This window comes from Bos mutus, chromosome 2 (assembly GCF_027580195.1).
Source record: "Bos mutus isolate GX-2022 chromosome 2, NWIPB_WYAK_1.1, whole genome shotgun sequence".
Classification (NCBI taxonomy): Eukaryota; Metazoa; Chordata; class Mammalia; order Artiodactyla; family Bovidae; genus Bos; species Bos mutus.
In genome coordinates, this window is record NC_091618.1 from 14,068,702 (window position 1) to 14,084,333 (window position 15,632).

Genomic DNA, 15,632 nt, shown 5'->3' on the forward strand with positions numbered 1-15,632 from the left:
CCTTGCTTGAGACACTAGGCCTAAGGAGCCAGGGAGGCTACCAGTGTGGTAAAGATGGGCTGCCTTGGCCTGGCTGGGGAAAGCAGTGACTTACCGGAAGACCTGGCAAACCCAGGCCAGGAGGGCCCACGTCGCCTTTGGCCCCTGCAGAAGGCTGGAGATGCTGGGCCGCTACGGCAAAGCTGCAGGACGAGCAGGACTCCCCCTGGGGAAGGAAGAGAAGGGATCAGAAAGGCTGGCAGTGATCAGAGGGGGGCAGCCAGAGGACGGGGTCCCTCACCTTCTCTCCTTTGAGGCCTTGGATGCCAGGGTCTCCCTGCAAGGAGAAGAGATTTATGGGCTGAGAGACTGGGTACGGTAGGGCACCCCAAATTTCCCAGCCATCTATGAGGACAGCAATGTCACATACCACAAACCCTTCAAACAGCCAGGAGTCCCAAGGGGCTCAAGGTCAGCATCCCAGACTTGGGGCTCATCAACCCATGTGACAGACAGACAGGAAAGAAGGCCAGGCTAACCTACCCCACTGGAAACTGCCTGTACATACCCGATCACCTTTTTGTCCAACAGCTCCCAGACCCTCCTGAAAAAAAGCATCTGTGAGGGAGTGGAGCACGCAGTCCAAGCCAGGACCCTAACCACCCCTGCCCACTCCTTTCTTCCACCCTCAACCAGCATCCAATCCCAGGAGGAGGGCACAGCCTCACTCACTATAAGGGTTGGCTCCACCCCAGCATGCCCAAAAGGCATCTTAAGCCTTGGCTTAAAGAACCCTCTTTGGTTGCTATGGAGACCTGGGGCGGCCTTCTAGCCCAGCCCTAAACTCTATGGTTCAGTCCCCACCCCCATGGAACTAAGATCCTAGACTCTCTGCTCACGAGGTCTCTATGGCCATGAGAAGTTTCCAGCCCCTCTCTCCAACTCCTCTCCATGATTATGCCCCCAGGCTTTTTGATGGAGACCCACAGGCCACCCTAGGCACTCACCCTGGCTGGTGCAGGATCACCTGGTTCTCCCTTGGGTCCTGGCTTTCCAGGGAGCCCCACAAAGTTCTGGAACCCTTCAGGTAGTGTTGGACACACTTCACAGGGGTCACCCTAGCAGAAGGGAAAGACCATGAGCGGACAGGGTGGGGCTGAAACCCTGGGGAAGACAAGGGGTGAGCCAGGGCAAAGTGGGCAGCAGGAACACTAGGGGGGTAGAGGGTGCTTTCTGTTCACCTGAATCATTCACTCAGAATACAATCCCTGGACATCAAAAACTACCTCCTCACAACAAGCCATAAGAAATCATTGTGTCCCATTTAGGGGTGTGGAAACTTGGGCAAAAAAGAGAAGCTAACTGACTTGTCATATTCATGTATGTGGCGGAGGTGGGATTTGAACCTGGCTATGTAACTCCAAAGCCAGGCCCTTTATTTAGTAGTCAAAGGCACGCCATTGGAACAAAGGAGGGGTGGGGGTCCCCCAAGGAAGGTCTCAGGTTCAGCACCCTTGATGCTTACCGTCCCTTCAGAAATAGGCTTGCCCTCCCACCCCACCCCGGCGTAACCAGGCCTGGGACTCACCTTCTCTCCCTTCAGCCCGGGCACCCCTGGTTTGCCCTGTTGGAGAAGCAGCAGGCGTTAGCCGTGGCAGAGAGGGCCGGAGGACAGAACCCCCCTCCCTCTGGAGGCCTTGGTAGAGGAGGTCTGGGCATGGTGGGCAGCTGTGCTCCCACTGGGCCACTCACAGGTTTCCCGCCAGGACCTTCCTTTCCAGGCACCCCGGAGTTGCCCTGCGGTCAGAAGAAGGGTTAAGGAGAAGGGTGCTGGCCGTGGCCTCAGCCCATCCACCCCTTCACCCTCCAGTCCCCTCTGGATAGCAGGACAATCTTGCCAAATCTCTTGTCTCCTCTCGGTCAGTTTTGTCAACACTCCCTTCCTGTTGCCTGTCCTTCTCCGTGTCTAACCCGAGTCCTTCTGCTTGCACAGGAAGGGGGATCACGAGGCCTCTGTGTGTCCCTGCCCCAGGGCATCAGGATGGGTGGTGACCTGGGTGAGCCCAGAGGAACCACAGCAGACAGACATTTCCAGGCCTCCTGCTCTTCAAGGCACAAGGCCCTCACATGAGTTTGGGCCCTCCAGTTGGACCACTGTGGTCATTAACCAGACTTAGGCCTGTGAACCCAGGCCAAGGCCCTCACATCAGCAAGCACTGGCATGGGGACACCGCCCACTGAGGGGCCCAGCCCCCTAGCCCCTTCCCCAACCTACCCGCTGCCTCCCTCCTGCTGCCCCCAGCCCCATTTTCCTCTCTCCTTTCACCAAGCAGGGGGTTCCCGCCGGGGGTTCCCACATGGGCCCCCACTCTTGTCCATGCTTACCTTGTCTCCCTTGGGGCCTGGAGGGCCACCTGGGTCCCCCTGAGGGCGGAAACAGGGTGGGTCAGCCAGGGGCCTCCCATTACAGTGAGGTCCACTCTGGCCCTTTCCCCCAGCCTAGCCCCCTGGGACCCAGCCCCACCTCCCCTCTGGCTGAGAGGGAGAAGGGTCTCTGAGGGGAAAACAGGCAGGAGGAGCCAGGGGTACTCACCGGGGTCCCCGGAAGTCCTATGCCAGGGGGCCCAGGGAGGCCTGGGGGCCCGGGCTCTCCTGCCAGCCCCTCAGGCCCAACAAAGCCAGGGTCTCCCTAGCACAGACATAAGGTGGATGTGAGAGAACCACCGCCTCTGAGCCCCCCCTACCCGCTCCTCCCCGTCAGACAGTCACAGCTCACCTTCTGCCCTTTGGGCCCTATGACACAGACTTCTCCTGGCCGGCCCTGTGGGTGGGGGGAGGCTGTGAGAATGGCTGAGGCCTGGCACCTCCCAGGACAGCAGCCCCACTGGGACGTGGAAATGCCCACCCTCACTGCCCTGTCCCAAAGCCAGACTCCACCCAGTGCCCCAAGGCCATCAGATGTCAACTCAGGGCTTGGAGGTCAGGGGCTCCTGGACTGGGAGTCATGTTGTGCTAAGTCGCTTCAGGTGTGTCTGACTCTTTGCGACCCCATGGATCCTCTGTCCATGAGATTCTCCAGGTAAGAATACTGCAGTGGGTTGCCACGCCCTCCTCCAGGGAATCTTTCCCACCCAGGGATCGAACCTGCATCTCTTACATCTCTTGCATTGACAGGTAGGTTCTTTACCCTTAGCACCACCTGGGAAGCTGGGAGTCAGTCAGGCCCTTTTCTGCCCCTTCCTGGGGCGCAGCCCTCCCCTCCCTGGGTCTCCATTCTGTCTGAACAGGGGCAGTGGGTTGGATTCCAAAGGTTACAGTTCGCCACTTCAAGACCACGTGCTGAGGGACGTGGGTTTTGTGGGGGGAAGGGTCCCAGCACCGTACATCTCGGCCTGGCTTTCCCGGCGAGCCCTTCACGCCTCCGTCTCCCTTCTCGCCTTTCTGGCCCTGAAGGAGGAAGAGGCAGAGTGACAGGGGCTGAGAGAAGGGGCTGGAAGAACCAGAACAGCTTCATCTGCTCCCTACAGCCAGTCTCAGCCTCCCCAGAGATTAATTGGCTTCACAGGAGGGTAGACAACAGAAAGAACTGCCCAACCAGCCAGGCCACTCACTCAGGGTGTCTGTGGCTTTTCCCTCCTGGTTTTGGTGGACAAGGCAGGATGACTTGGGAGGGTTGGGGGGGTGCCACCCACTCTGGGCCCAATGACATCATCCTCTAGGATGACTTTGGACGCCTCCCTCTTCCTGTCTGTAGGGTTTGCAGACCTCCCTGGTACCCATCCCCTCAGAATCCAGGCCCATTACCTTCTGGCCTGTGGAGCCGGGGAGTCCTGAGGGTCCCTGAGATGAAAAGGGGACACACAAGAGAGGTGAGGAAAGGATGGGGAGACTGGCCATGACCCTGCTGCCCTGCCCTGGCGCTGGTCGCATACTCACCAAGGCTCCCGACTCTCCCTTCTCTCCCTTCAGGCCTTCTGCACACTGAGCAGGGAGATAAGGTGTTGAGAGGGGCCCAGGGTCACCCCCAGGGCTCAGAGGGCACAGCCCCCTTCCCCAGGAGTCACCCACATATTGGCCCTAAAGCAGGCCTCTCCTCCAGGTCTTACCTGAAGCGGGGCATCCGGGGAGATTCTAACACAGTCATTGCCCTAGAAGTAGGGAGCAAGGAATCAGCCTCCTAGGGGAGTCACCCTAGACCTATTTTGAGAAGGAAGGGCCCAGGAATCCCATCATCCCAGGTGCCCCTAGAAAATAGAGGTTTCTACACACTAACCCCTAGAAAGACCCTGGCCCTCCTCCTCTATTTAGACCAGGCTGCAGAGTTCCAGATAAGATGATGGGATAATGATGGCTCACATTCCAGACCAACCCCAGGGTACACTGGGAAGATCCTGCTGTGGTCATGGATGGAACACTTACCCGGGCTCCCTTCTCTCCCTTGGGTCCTGATGGACCAGGCAGGCCCCGCTCACCTTTCCCTCCCTGTGGATGAGACCAAGACAAGGGCTGGGACCAGAGACGCACATGAGAGCCTTGAAGCTCTCCTCAGGCTGATCTTTTCCATGCATCCACCACACACGGGTGTGTAAATGAGCACAGCCCTACCCCAACCCCCACCACCACGCACACAGCATATGGATCCCATACGCATCCATCCGCCTGTCCCTCCCACCCCAAAAGGCTATATTTGGTAAATCTATAGTCTCACGCAGAAAGCATCTCTTCCCCACACCCGTTTCCAAGCATGCTAGCTCACACCCAGGGGCTTAGGGACACACGTGCTTGGACACACATATGTGGAATGGCAGACACCCATAACGGTGAGTGTCAGGCTGCCCAAGTTCAAATCCTACCTCCACACCTTATAAGTACATGCCTTAGGGCAAGTCATGCGACTTGTTTGAACCTCAGTTTCTTCATCAAGAAAATGGGATTCGTGTCAGCAACTACCTCAAGGGGCCAAGGGGCTGCAATGCGGAAGAAATGTAACCCTGCAGGTAAACTGCTCAGTGCCACTTAGCACGCACACGGAGGTGGCCCCAAGAATAACATTATTTATTCATGGGCACACCCAAGAGTACCATCTCACATTTGCATATGCTGCCTAGCCCATCACCCACAGTTCTATGGTCTTGTCAGGCCCCCAGGTATATGGGTTCACCCCTTGCACGTGCAAACACGTGTCCAGAAATGCACAGTCTCACACATACGCACACACACACACACACACACAAAAGCACACCAGTCACACATGTGGGCATAGCTGGCCCTGAAATAAAATAAGAGTACCTATGCCTGAGGCGGTTTAAGAAGGTCATACTGCCAATGGGCAGCCCAGGGCCTGACACACAATAGACCCTTGCTGCTGCTACTAAGTTGCTTCAGTTGTGTCCGACTCTGTGCAACCCCAGAGACGGCAGCCCACCAGGCTCTGCTGTCCCTGGGATTCTCCAAGCAAGAACACTGGAGTGGGGTGCCATTTCCTTCTCCACAGACCCTTAGATATGCGCAGTTTTTTACATCTTTAGATTCACACACCCACTACTGTCTCTAACAAACACACACACACACAAACATACATCTAATCAGCCCCACCCTTATGCAGACTTGGGTGCATGCGTGCACGCTAAGTCACTTCAGTCATGTCCAACTCTGTGAGACCTAGAGGTAGGGAGCTGAAGCCTGTAGGACTGTAGCCCACCAGGCTCCTCTGTCCATGGGATTCTCCAGGCAAGAACACTGGAGTGGGTTAACATGCCTCCCTCCAGGGGATCTTCCTGACATGCATCTCTTGCATCTCTGCATTGGCAGGTGGGTTCTTTACCACTAGCGCCACCTGGGAAGCCCAGGCAGGCTTGGGTAGCCCTGATATAAACACACAACCAGGAGGCCACATGCCATGAGATGGGCTGGCACCACTGAAGAGGGCAGGGGTGTCCTGTTCTCCATCTGGGACTCACCTGGGGGCCAGAAGGACCAATTGTGACCTGAAAGGACAGAAGAAAGAGGACATAATCATCTTAGGGAGGAAGGGGAAACCAGGGGCCCAGAGAGGGCAAGCAGTTTAGTCAGGGCCACACAGGAGTGGCTGAGGCAACATCCTGGATCCCAGCCCCTGCTCTGCTTCCCAGGCCAACCAGCATGCTGATTTTATATACTAAAGCTGTCAAACTTACAGAGGGGTTTGACCTATCTTCTCTAACCTGCCTGGCTTTGGCTAGCTCCACCCCCTCGTTGCTAGGATAACATGGCTGCTCAGTTGCCATGGTAACCCCCGCATATCTGGGGATGATCAGCCTTACTGGATTTGGTGGGGGACAGGATGGAAAAGGGCGGGCAGCAGAGGGGTACTTCCTGACATCCCCAAAGGCCAGGGGCTTAGAGCTGAGGGGAGAGAGGGTTGTGTCCTTTGTGGATCAATGCAGAATGTCAACTCAGAATGTCAGGCTGTGGGAAAGTGGTGACTCATACTGCCCACGGAAGAGGCACAGTTGGGTACCAGCTGGGCTCACAGTGAGCCCCTTTCCCTTGTTCTTCTGGCCCCCCAGAGGGAGAATAGGCCAGGACCACCTGGAGAGGGATTAGAGGGGAAGCCCTGAGTCAAGATGTGGCTTGGGGGGCCATGCTGGGCTGTGTCACCCTGAGCCAGCCCTTCCCCTTCTCTGTCTCTAGAATGACATGGGAAGCCTTCCAAGCAAAGCAGGCCTGAGTCCCTGTGGGGAGTTCTGGGATCAGTACTGAGGCCCTGACCCTGCAGGCTGCCACCCCATTCCCCTCCTACCCTGGAGCCCAGTGCACTGCCTAGATCACAGAGCATGAGACTTCCTCCCATGAGGCCCTGGCCTGGTGGGGCTGGGGCTGAGGGTCAAGCCCAGCTCTGGGGGATGGGTGGGCAGAGAGTGTGAAAGTACACAAAGACCCCCTTGTCCTGAACCAAGAAGTTGCCAAGCCAACCTCCAGGCAGTGCCCACTCCCAGCCTCCTCCCGCCCCACCCAGCACACTCTCTCTTCACTCACGTTGCTCTCCTGGGCACCATGGACACAGGGTGGGCACTGAAAGGGAAGAATGGACCTGGAGGTCAGGTCTGAGAGCCTCAGGCCAGCCTCCTGCACCCCACTGGCCCCCATACACACACCAAGTACACAGGTGTCTGGGTGGAGTTAAGGAGCATAAAGATCGAAATCCCATCAAATAGGCCATGTCCCTCAACTCCCACCAACCCAGAGCCAAGCCAGTTCTCAGATGAGGAAACTGAACCCCAGAGAGGACGAGCAGCAAGACCTGGATCACACAGCATATGGAGCAGAGTAAGACCCCCAAATCCGGGCTCCCATGGGCAAGGCCTGGGCTCTCTCCAAAATGCACATGGCCATTTGCTGCCTACTCAACAGGAGTGTCCAGGGCTAAACAGCCACCTCCTAAGGAGAAGCATCAGGCAGACAGAGCCCAGCATCAGGTCCCCAAGGAATGCTGGGAGCTGTGTGGTCATCCCATCCCAGGCCCAGCCTCCAGGGCCCCAAAGCCTTGTCCAAAGGGCTCAGGCTGGCACCCTTCCAACCAAGCTCTTTTCTCCAGTTTAGATGGGAGGCTTACCTCATCGGCTGCTGTCTCCTGGTGGGCCTGGGAAGAGGAGGGGGGCATAAGAATGGGCGGGGAATGGAGAGGACAAAGCACGGCTTCCAACACCCCTACTCAAGAACCACCAGGAGCGGGTGCCCTACACAGAGCCAGGTACTTTTCTGTCTCTCCCCCTTCATCTTTCCTTCTCAGAGCTGGCATCTTCAAGTCCTAAGCTCTGTCCAAGAGTGGGGGAAGGTGGGAAGAGCGTGGGCGGAGAGTCTCTTACTCAAGGGGTTTACAGAGGACACGGAGGGCAGACTGAGGATGCCGTGGGCTCCTCCGCCCACCGCCTGTCTCTACCTTTGCTCCTCTTTCTGGCTTCTGGCTGATTCTTCCCGACAGCTGGGCATCCACCTGAGCAGAAAGAATAAGAGCCAAGTCTTGAGAAGGAGACAGTTCTGAGGGCCCCTAGGCAGGGGCATGGACCCCAGGGACCCCTTCAGCCTGATATCTGGCAGCTCCCAGGTATCGAGAGCCTGCTCAGACTCCTGGCACCCCCACAGTCTACCCCCTTCTTTTCCCCCCACCCACGTGATGTCGGAGAAAACAAGACTATGAATCAATGGGATCCTGTGTTCCTGGAGCCAAAGGCTGGGCAAGATGCCTGGTGGGCAGGGAGGCTGCAGGGCCAGGGGTGGGGCTATGGGAGGAACTGGGTTTCCCTGCCACCCCCTAAAGAATCTGGGAGCAGGCAGGGCAGCTGGCCATGGTGCTGGGCATGGAACCAGTCTGGCATTGGCCTGGGTTGAGCCCAGAAGAATGAGTGAGCCCCAAGACAAGCAGTGTGGCGCCTGGCCTTTGATCCTAGGTATCTGTGTCCTGGAGAAAATGCCTTTGGGTGCCAGCCTGATCCTTCCCTCACCAGGGTCTGGGATGGTACCAGTGAAGTTCTAGTTAGTGCCAGAGTTCAATAGGCACAATTCTCAATGCCAGCAAGCAGGCAGGCATAGGGTCATACAGTGGGCTGTCTCTCTGCTTCTCGGAATCCAGTAAGGGTAGGAAGCAAATAGGCAGGCCTTCCAGTGCCCTCCCTGCCCCAGTTGGGTACACGTGACCAACTGACCCTGGGGGCAGGCTGTAGTCAGATCGGGGGAGAGACAGGACCACTTGAGCCTGTGCCCATGTCTGCCTGCCCTGGCCACCCACCTTGCTGTTCTGGGGCTCCTCCAGGCAGAAGCAGCGGGTGTAGACCTTGCCCTCAGTCTGTGGATTGATCTCGATGAGCTCATTGTTCTGGGTGTCCCGGCGGGCCTTGGAGGTCTCTGGGGGACACTGTCCAGTGTTGGGGAAGGGCTGGGGTCAGTACAGAAGATGGACCCCCCCTTAACACACTCAGCATCCTAAGATGTCTAGGCATCCCCTTCCCAGCCCTTCTCCTCCAGCACACTGTGCCCCAAGGCAGTGCCCCAGCCTCTCCCAGCTGGGCTGGGTCCAGGCCACTCACCCCTCCTGGTAATATCTCACAGCAGCCCTCCTCCAGCACGAACTCTGGGTCACAGTAGATGTGTGCCTGCTGAAGGTCAAACTGCAGGGGACACACAAGTGTCACTTCATTTTAACAAACAGCTCTGTGTCCTGGCCCCCAAGGAGGCACAGAGATGGCTCCATCCCAGGGTTTGCCCTCAGAGGCTTTCCAGTCTGGCCTGGGAGATCATCAAGAATATAGTCACAAAATACAAAGCAAAACCATACACCCAAGATAGAGGGAGAGGCGGGAGAAACGTTCGCTTTGGCCAGAAGAAGCGGGGAAGAGGAGGTTCCATTCAAGCTAAGCCGTGAGGACCAGTAGGTATTCAGCAGGTAGGTTTCAAGGACAAGCATTGCAGGTGGAGGTAACAGCATAGGCAAAGGCTAGAGGTGTGAAAGTATTAGGTGAGATGGATGGCCGGCATGGGATCAGCCAGAGCCAAGGTGCATGGACAGACGGAACAGAAGGTGATGCTGCAGACATTTTAGGGCCCAGGTCATGAAAGGCCTTGAATGCCAGGCTGCACCTGGAGGTCAATGGGGACACATAAGGGGGTTCTGAGCCCTGGTGAGATACAGGTTCTGGGGAGCCCACTCAGGCTCCCAGAAAGTGGGAGGAGAGTCCAAGCCCGACCTAGCACTCACCGAGACAGGTTTGCCCTGCTCAGCATCTAAGCCCAGAAAGACATGGCCCACAGGCTGTATGGATCGCCGGGGCCCTAGAGGCTGGGAGGAGGCTGACATGCAGTCCACGTGCATGGAGGCCACTCGTTCGGCCACACTCAGCACCAGCTTATGCCAACGCAGGTCGAAGAGCTGGGGCACTGAGAAGATGCAGGACACAAAGTCACCATCTTGGCCCCGGGTCCTTAACTCCAGACTCTGCTCCTGACTGTTGACTTCCAGGGAAATCTGTGTGGAGAGGGGGAAAGGCAGGGACACAGAATCAGAGCCCCGTGAGCCACAGCCTGCCAAAGGTAAGGGCCCTCCCGCTCATTTCACAAGAAGGGAAACAGCCCACAGAGCAAGGAAAGCTGGCTGGAGTCACAGAGAAATACCTTCTAAAAGAATGGGATAGGTGGGCTGCAGGTGGCCTCAAGGGTGAGTACTGGGGTGGAGCAGGGAGGCTCCAGAATCACAAGCTGGGACAGAAGCTGGGCTGGACTGGCACCACTCGATACCCAAGAGCAACGGGGGTGGAGCGAGCGGGGCGCCAGGCTCACCTGCGGGTACCCGTCTCCATCAGTCACTTGAAACAAATACCACGTGTTCCGGTGGGTGTGTTTCTTCATCAATAGTGTCAGCACCAGGGCAAACTCACTGGGGAGGCCACGAGGGAACACGCGTCTGGGGGTAGAACAAGGAGGGTACCCTGAGGCTCAGGTAAGAGACCGTCTGCTGCCCACCCTGGGCCCTCAACACTGTTGAACCTACATGAGACACACATAGGCACATAACGTCCCATGGACACACATATACGTACACACCCATTCATTCTACAGACATTTCTCAAGGGCCTACTATGCGTCGGGGTGGTCTGGTTGCTGCAGGTAACAGGTGAAAAGACAGAGAAGAGGCCTGTCCTCAGGCAGCCTGCAAGTCTGATGGGATGATGGGGGAGGTAAGGCCATGAACAACGAATCCTCAGAATGACTGTTTTGCTCTTTCATGAGGATTCCAAGGAAACCAGGATGCCATGGGGAACATGACCAGGCCTGGGGGAAGGGAAGAGATACTGAAAAAAGATGACTGGATTGAGCATGACTAGAGAATCAGGAAAGAAAGAGGAACATTCTGGAAGATGAGTCTGGAGAGGTAAGCAGAGGCCAAAACACTCAGGAACTTGTAGGAGCTTGAACTTGACACACATCAATGCATGTGAACACACACACGCACACATACAAACACACCCAACTCTTTCAGACTCCCTCCTCCATCCTGGGGTCCTCACAGTGCCCATGGGATGCAGACCTGTCCTCACCTACTGCTAGCCAGAGATGGGGAAAGGGCAGAGGGTGGGCCTGCCAGTCCCCTCGCTGCCTGCCCTGCGAGGCCCAGGAGTGGGACCAGGCTGACTCCCGGCAAGTAGAGAGATAAATGACCCACGGGTGCCCCCTGAGCTTAAGCTCCACATCCAGAGTTGCTGGGGAGTGTGGCTGAGACTGGTTCCCAGTGGCCACACTGGGGCCTTTACCGAGTGGGCTGGGTGACTGAGACTGCCCCCAGTCGCAAGATGAATGGTCCCTTGGGATTTCGGATCTTCTTGATAGCAGATGTCTTCATGAGGCTGAGTCGGTGGATGAGGTTGAAGCCTTTAGGGGAGACACCAGATGACGAGCTCAGCTGGGCAGGTGAGTGGGGTACAGGCCACTCCAGGAAGATGGCGGAGGGGGGACAACAGGCTGAGCTGGGCGCTCACCAGTCACGTTGGTCGATAAGTCACTTCTGTGTTCCAACTTGAGTCCTTCTTGATGAGAAGGTGGGCACTGCTCCCCTGCAAAAGAATTGGCAGTGGGGGCATCTGGAGGGGGTCAGGCTGAGGTGGAGGCATAGTTCTTGGGGAACCTGGGACAGAGCCAGTTCATGTTCCCCACTCTGGATCTTCAGCCAGGCTCTGCCTTGGGCTCCTTTCAGCTTTTGCCTTCTGACCCTGGTGGTGGCTCAGTCGGTAAAGAGTCTGCCTGCAATGCAGGAGACCCGGTTCGATTCCTAGGTCAGGAAGATCCCCTGGAGAAGGAAATGGCAACCTACTCCAGCATTCTTTCCTGGGAAACCCCATGGACAGAGGAGCCTGCCAGGGTCGCAAGAGTCAGACATGACTTAGCGACTAATCCTACCTACCCACCCTGGGAGTCAGGGCACAGATGGGAAGACTGAGGCCTGGCCTAAGGCTAGTAAGTGAGTTCATAGCTGAGCAAGATCTCCTAGAACCCAGACCTCTCCTAGAGCCCCAAGACAGGGGCCAGGCTGCTTTCATTCTAGAGAATGAAATAAATTCTAGACAGCTCACATATCCCACAACACACACCTGAGTGGGGGACAAAGGAGCACTTCGAGGGCAAGGCGATGTCAGATCCGTGCACACTGTGTTATATATCTATGCACACGCGGGTCTGCACATGTGTGAGTTGTAGATGCCTGTGCCACCAGGGATGCCATGGGCCGCGGGCACATGTGCTCTCAGCAGTGGATGGGGTTCCGCTCCGCAGCCAAAACAAAGCAGGCCAGACGCAAGTCTGAGTCAACAGACTGACTTTTCACCTGGATAGCCACCTTATGAAACTGTGAGGAGAGACTGAGGGCCTGAGTGGACCACAAGCTCAAGGGAACCACCAGAGCCTTAGGGCTCCAGACAGGATATATGAAGGGGGTAGAGGCTCCTGCAGAAGGGGATAGCTTATTCAGGTCTCCAAAACCTTAAAGGGACCAGGTAGGCAGCCATGGGCCTGCCTCTTCTCTAGGGCTGATTGAACAGAAGTTTTGAGAGAGGTACTACAACAGAAGAGATAGAGGCTAGAATTTTTAAAAAGAGAGAGCTTTTTCATCAATGCAGATAGGGTAGCTGGGACAAGGCGATGGATATAGCTCCTAGAAGCTGGGACACTGGACTCCTTGGATCCCTGGCTAGAAGAAGGCATCCTGGATCCCTAGGCTCAGTGACCAACCCCCCTCCCTGAATCCTTCTGCCCCCAGGTTTGGCCAGAAAAACTATCACCGTCTTTAGTATCAGCAGCAGCAAGGGGTGACTCACCCCTTGGCAATGGGCCCAAATTCCTCACAGATGTTGAAATTTTCTGCCTCAATCCCCAGGGGACCCGGTGAGGGAGAGGAGAGTAAAGCATACGTGGGAACATGTGAATACACATACGTAGACACACAGCCCACAGGTTGCCACATATACCCTCTCACATCTGTCCCTGGGTTTTTCTGCCTCTTTTGGCTGTATTGGGGGTTCTAGGAGTTCTATTTCTGCTCAACTACACAGCCAGAGGGCACCCAGCAGGGCAGGGCAAGCTGCCCGGTCAACTTCCTCTGGCTTTGGGCCCTGGAAAGCTACACCCTTCTGTCTTATCCAGTGTCTGGGCCTTGAGGCAGGCCCTTTATCCAAGATTGCCAGGGAGGAGGAGGAGCACGTGGGCTGGAGGATGGATCCTCCACATGGAAAGGACTGGAGAGTCCTGGCCTGTCTGCAAGGAGAGCTTGCTGCCGGCTCCTCCCCACCACACTGGCCTCACCAGCCCTTGGGGCACAGGTTGGGTTTATGTATTGGGGAGGGGGGTTCTTCTCATACACAGAGACATAGGAGTATGTACAGAGCACAGAGCAGCTCTGAGATGTAAAAACAGAGAGGCCCAGAGACACACAGATACATAGACAGAAACACGCACACTTTCTAGCTCAGCAGTCTCCCAACTTTTTCGGCACCAGGCACCAGTGTCACGGAAGACAATTTTTCCAAGGACCAGGGTCCGACAGGGATGGTTTCAGGAACGATTACAATTACTGTGCACTTTATTTCTATTATTGTTACGTCACCTCCACCTCAGATCATTAGGTGTTAGATCCTGGAGGTCGGGAACCCCTGCTCTAGCTCGCCTCACGCTGGCTCATGTGTACAAACAGCTCAGGCCACCCTGAGCCCAGCCTCTGGACTCTCCTATAAATGCCCACGTTACTGAGGCCCATGGTCACATACCTGCATAGGACCCCACACCTCAGAGAGTCAGTGGCAGGCCTATGGCACTCTGATCCTTACCTGCATCTGCTCCATGGCTGTAGGTAACATATAGACTGAGCAGCCACAAGCCAGGAGCCCAAGATGCCCACATCCTGGTCCAGAGAAGTCAACTGCAGCCACAGGACCTGAAACCATAGGGAGGGGGAAGGTGGATTCCAGAGCTCACAGAGAACAATTTCTCACATGGGCAAGCAGCAGCCAGCCTGTGGGGCCCAGGCGTTGGTCCTGGGGTGGCAGGAGGTCTGACCAGGCATCAGTCCCTCTCAGAGGCCCAACCACAGGCCTTGGGCTAGGATTTGGGCCACGGTGATATTCAAAATATTTAACCACCGGTATGGCACGGATACCCAGCAGCCAGCACAGAATGCTGGCCAGAGCAGTGAAACCAGGTCCAGGCAGCATCGGGCTGTGCTAGTGGACAGTTGCTGGACTGAAGAGAGATCAAAAGGGTCCTAAAAGGTTTGAAGCAGAGGCTATTTGCCAAGACGCTTGGAAGTATTTCAATATTTTATCAACCTGTGCACTGTATAGGTATATGCTAATCTGGTACCTGGCTAGCTGCACCCAGCTCAGCCAGCCGGCCCTTTCTGGCACCCACAAGGGGCTGACAACTGAGCTGTGTCTCCTAGAGGCATCACAGGGGCCAAGGAAGCTTCCCTCATGGGTGCAGTGGGCGGGAGAGCAGGTCACCGGGCTCAGGACCTTGTTGCCAATCTCCCCTGCTGATGGATGCTCGTCTTTTAGTTTTATTAAACCCTGATGGATGGGCCCAGATAAATCAATTCGGGCTCAGCAAGCGGCCAGGCGAGCCATACATCATCCAGCCTCCCCTGAGACAGGCAGCCCGCGCGTGCGCACACAGTCATGATATGCACAGATATACAGGCATATATACACACAGGCATATTTGTGCACTGTGTGCACACAAGCCTACCTACACACAGGCAGGCTCACAGAGACATGTGTTCAGGGGCCACCCAGACACACCAGCTTGTACCCATACACGTGCACACAGGCAGGCGATGACTACCCTTCCTGTAGGCCCTCCTGTTGGGAAGTTCTTATGCAAGTCTGACCTCATTCTCTCCAGCTGTAAAGGAATTCTGTTTCCCCCTCCCTCAGTTCTGGATGGGGAACGAGAGCAGGAAGGACCCCTCGCCTCCATATATTTGGAGATAGGACCCCAATCTCCCTCTTCCTGAGGCAGAACTGTTCCCCCCCGCCCCACTCATCCCCCGTTCTTCGTTCTTCCGGTATGCACCTCCTATCCCTCCAACCCTCTCCTGACCTCCCCCTCCTGCCAGTCAGTGGAAGGACTGTCAGCTGTGTGAGGCGTATGAGTGCATGTGGAGGCGTGAACTTCCATGCGCTCCCTGTCCCCTTCCCGCTCCTGACCTCTGGCCTCCACTCACCTAGCCCCAGCCAGAGCAGGGCACTATAGAGATAGGAGAGATGCTTCCGCGAGGAAACGATCCCATCCCAATAGGGAAGGCACAGACTTGGGGGCAGGGAGAGTCAGAACTGCCATGGAGGTAAGAGCTTATCCGGCTAGAAAGAAGAGGACTGAAGTTCGGAGAGGGAACGCCTTTTGCCCCAGGTCACACAGCAAGCCCAGAGCCGGAGGCAACCCCCTCCACCCTCACTTACCGTGGCTGGGGTTCGCCCCCACCTTACTGAGTAATCCAGGCAGCCCAATGCAGCCAACCCCAGAAAGCAGGGCCTGGGTTCCTCAGCCCGCTGGAAGGTCCTGGATCACTTCTGGCCGGCTTCGGGGACGCCAAGTTCTCGGGTCCCGAGCTTTGGGGGCTGAAGGCTGTCCGGCTCGCG

General features: G+C 56.5%; 1 protein-coding gene across 6 annotated transcripts in view; it reads right to left on the minus strand.

The window, feature by feature from the left end:
• Nucleotides 1–15,632, minus strand: part of COL16A1 (collagen type XVI alpha 1 chain) — a 56,055-nt gene extending 40,423 nt beyond the window's left edge. For 4 of the 6 annotated variants that reach the window (XM_070384471.1, XM_070384478.1, XM_070384470.1 and 1 more), the window contains exons 1-26: nt 15,453–15,632; nt 13,824–13,930; nt 11,487–11,561; nt 11,262–11,379; nt 10,291–10,414; nt 9,713–9,979; nt 9,045–9,125; nt 8,747–8,893; nt 7,901–7,954; nt 7,574–7,600; nt 6,997–7,032; nt 5,940–5,966; nt 4,399–4,461; nt 4,086–4,127; nt 3,916–3,960; nt 3,784–3,819; nt 3,364–3,426; nt 2,756–2,800; nt 2,573–2,668; nt 2,365–2,403; nt 1,732–1,776; nt 1,568–1,603; nt 987–1,097; nt 548–583; nt 281–316; nt 95–205 (exon numbers count right to left, since the gene is read on the minus strand). In XM_070384471.1, coding sequence (XP_070240572.1) covers nt 95–205; nt 281–316; nt 548–583; nt 987–1,097; nt 1,568–1,603; nt 1,732–1,776; nt 2,365–2,403; nt 2,573–2,668; nt 2,756–2,800; nt 3,364–3,426; nt 3,784–3,819; nt 3,916–3,960; nt 4,086–4,127; nt 4,399–4,461; nt 5,940–5,966; nt 6,997–7,032; nt 7,574–7,600; nt 7,901–7,954; nt 8,747–8,893; nt 9,045–9,125; nt 9,713–9,979; nt 10,291–10,414; nt 11,262–11,379; nt 11,487–11,561; nt 13,824–13,896 — 1,833 coding nt within the window. In that variant the 5' untranslated portion in view covers nt 13,897–13,930; nt 15,453–15,632. The remainder of the gene's footprint in view (nt 1–94; nt 206–280; nt 317–547; nt 584–986; nt 1,098–1,567; nt 1,604–1,731; nt 1,777–2,364; nt 2,404–2,572; nt 2,669–2,755; nt 2,801–3,363; nt 3,427–3,783; nt 3,820–3,915; nt 3,961–4,085; nt 4,128–4,398; nt 4,462–5,939; nt 5,967–6,996; nt 7,033–7,573; nt 7,601–7,900; nt 7,955–8,746; nt 8,894–9,044; nt 9,126–9,712; nt 9,980–10,290; nt 10,415–11,261; nt 11,380–11,486; nt 11,562–13,823; nt 13,931–15,452) is intronic. The other 2 variants (XM_070384482.1, XM_070384467.1) reach the window with 1 other exon arrangement.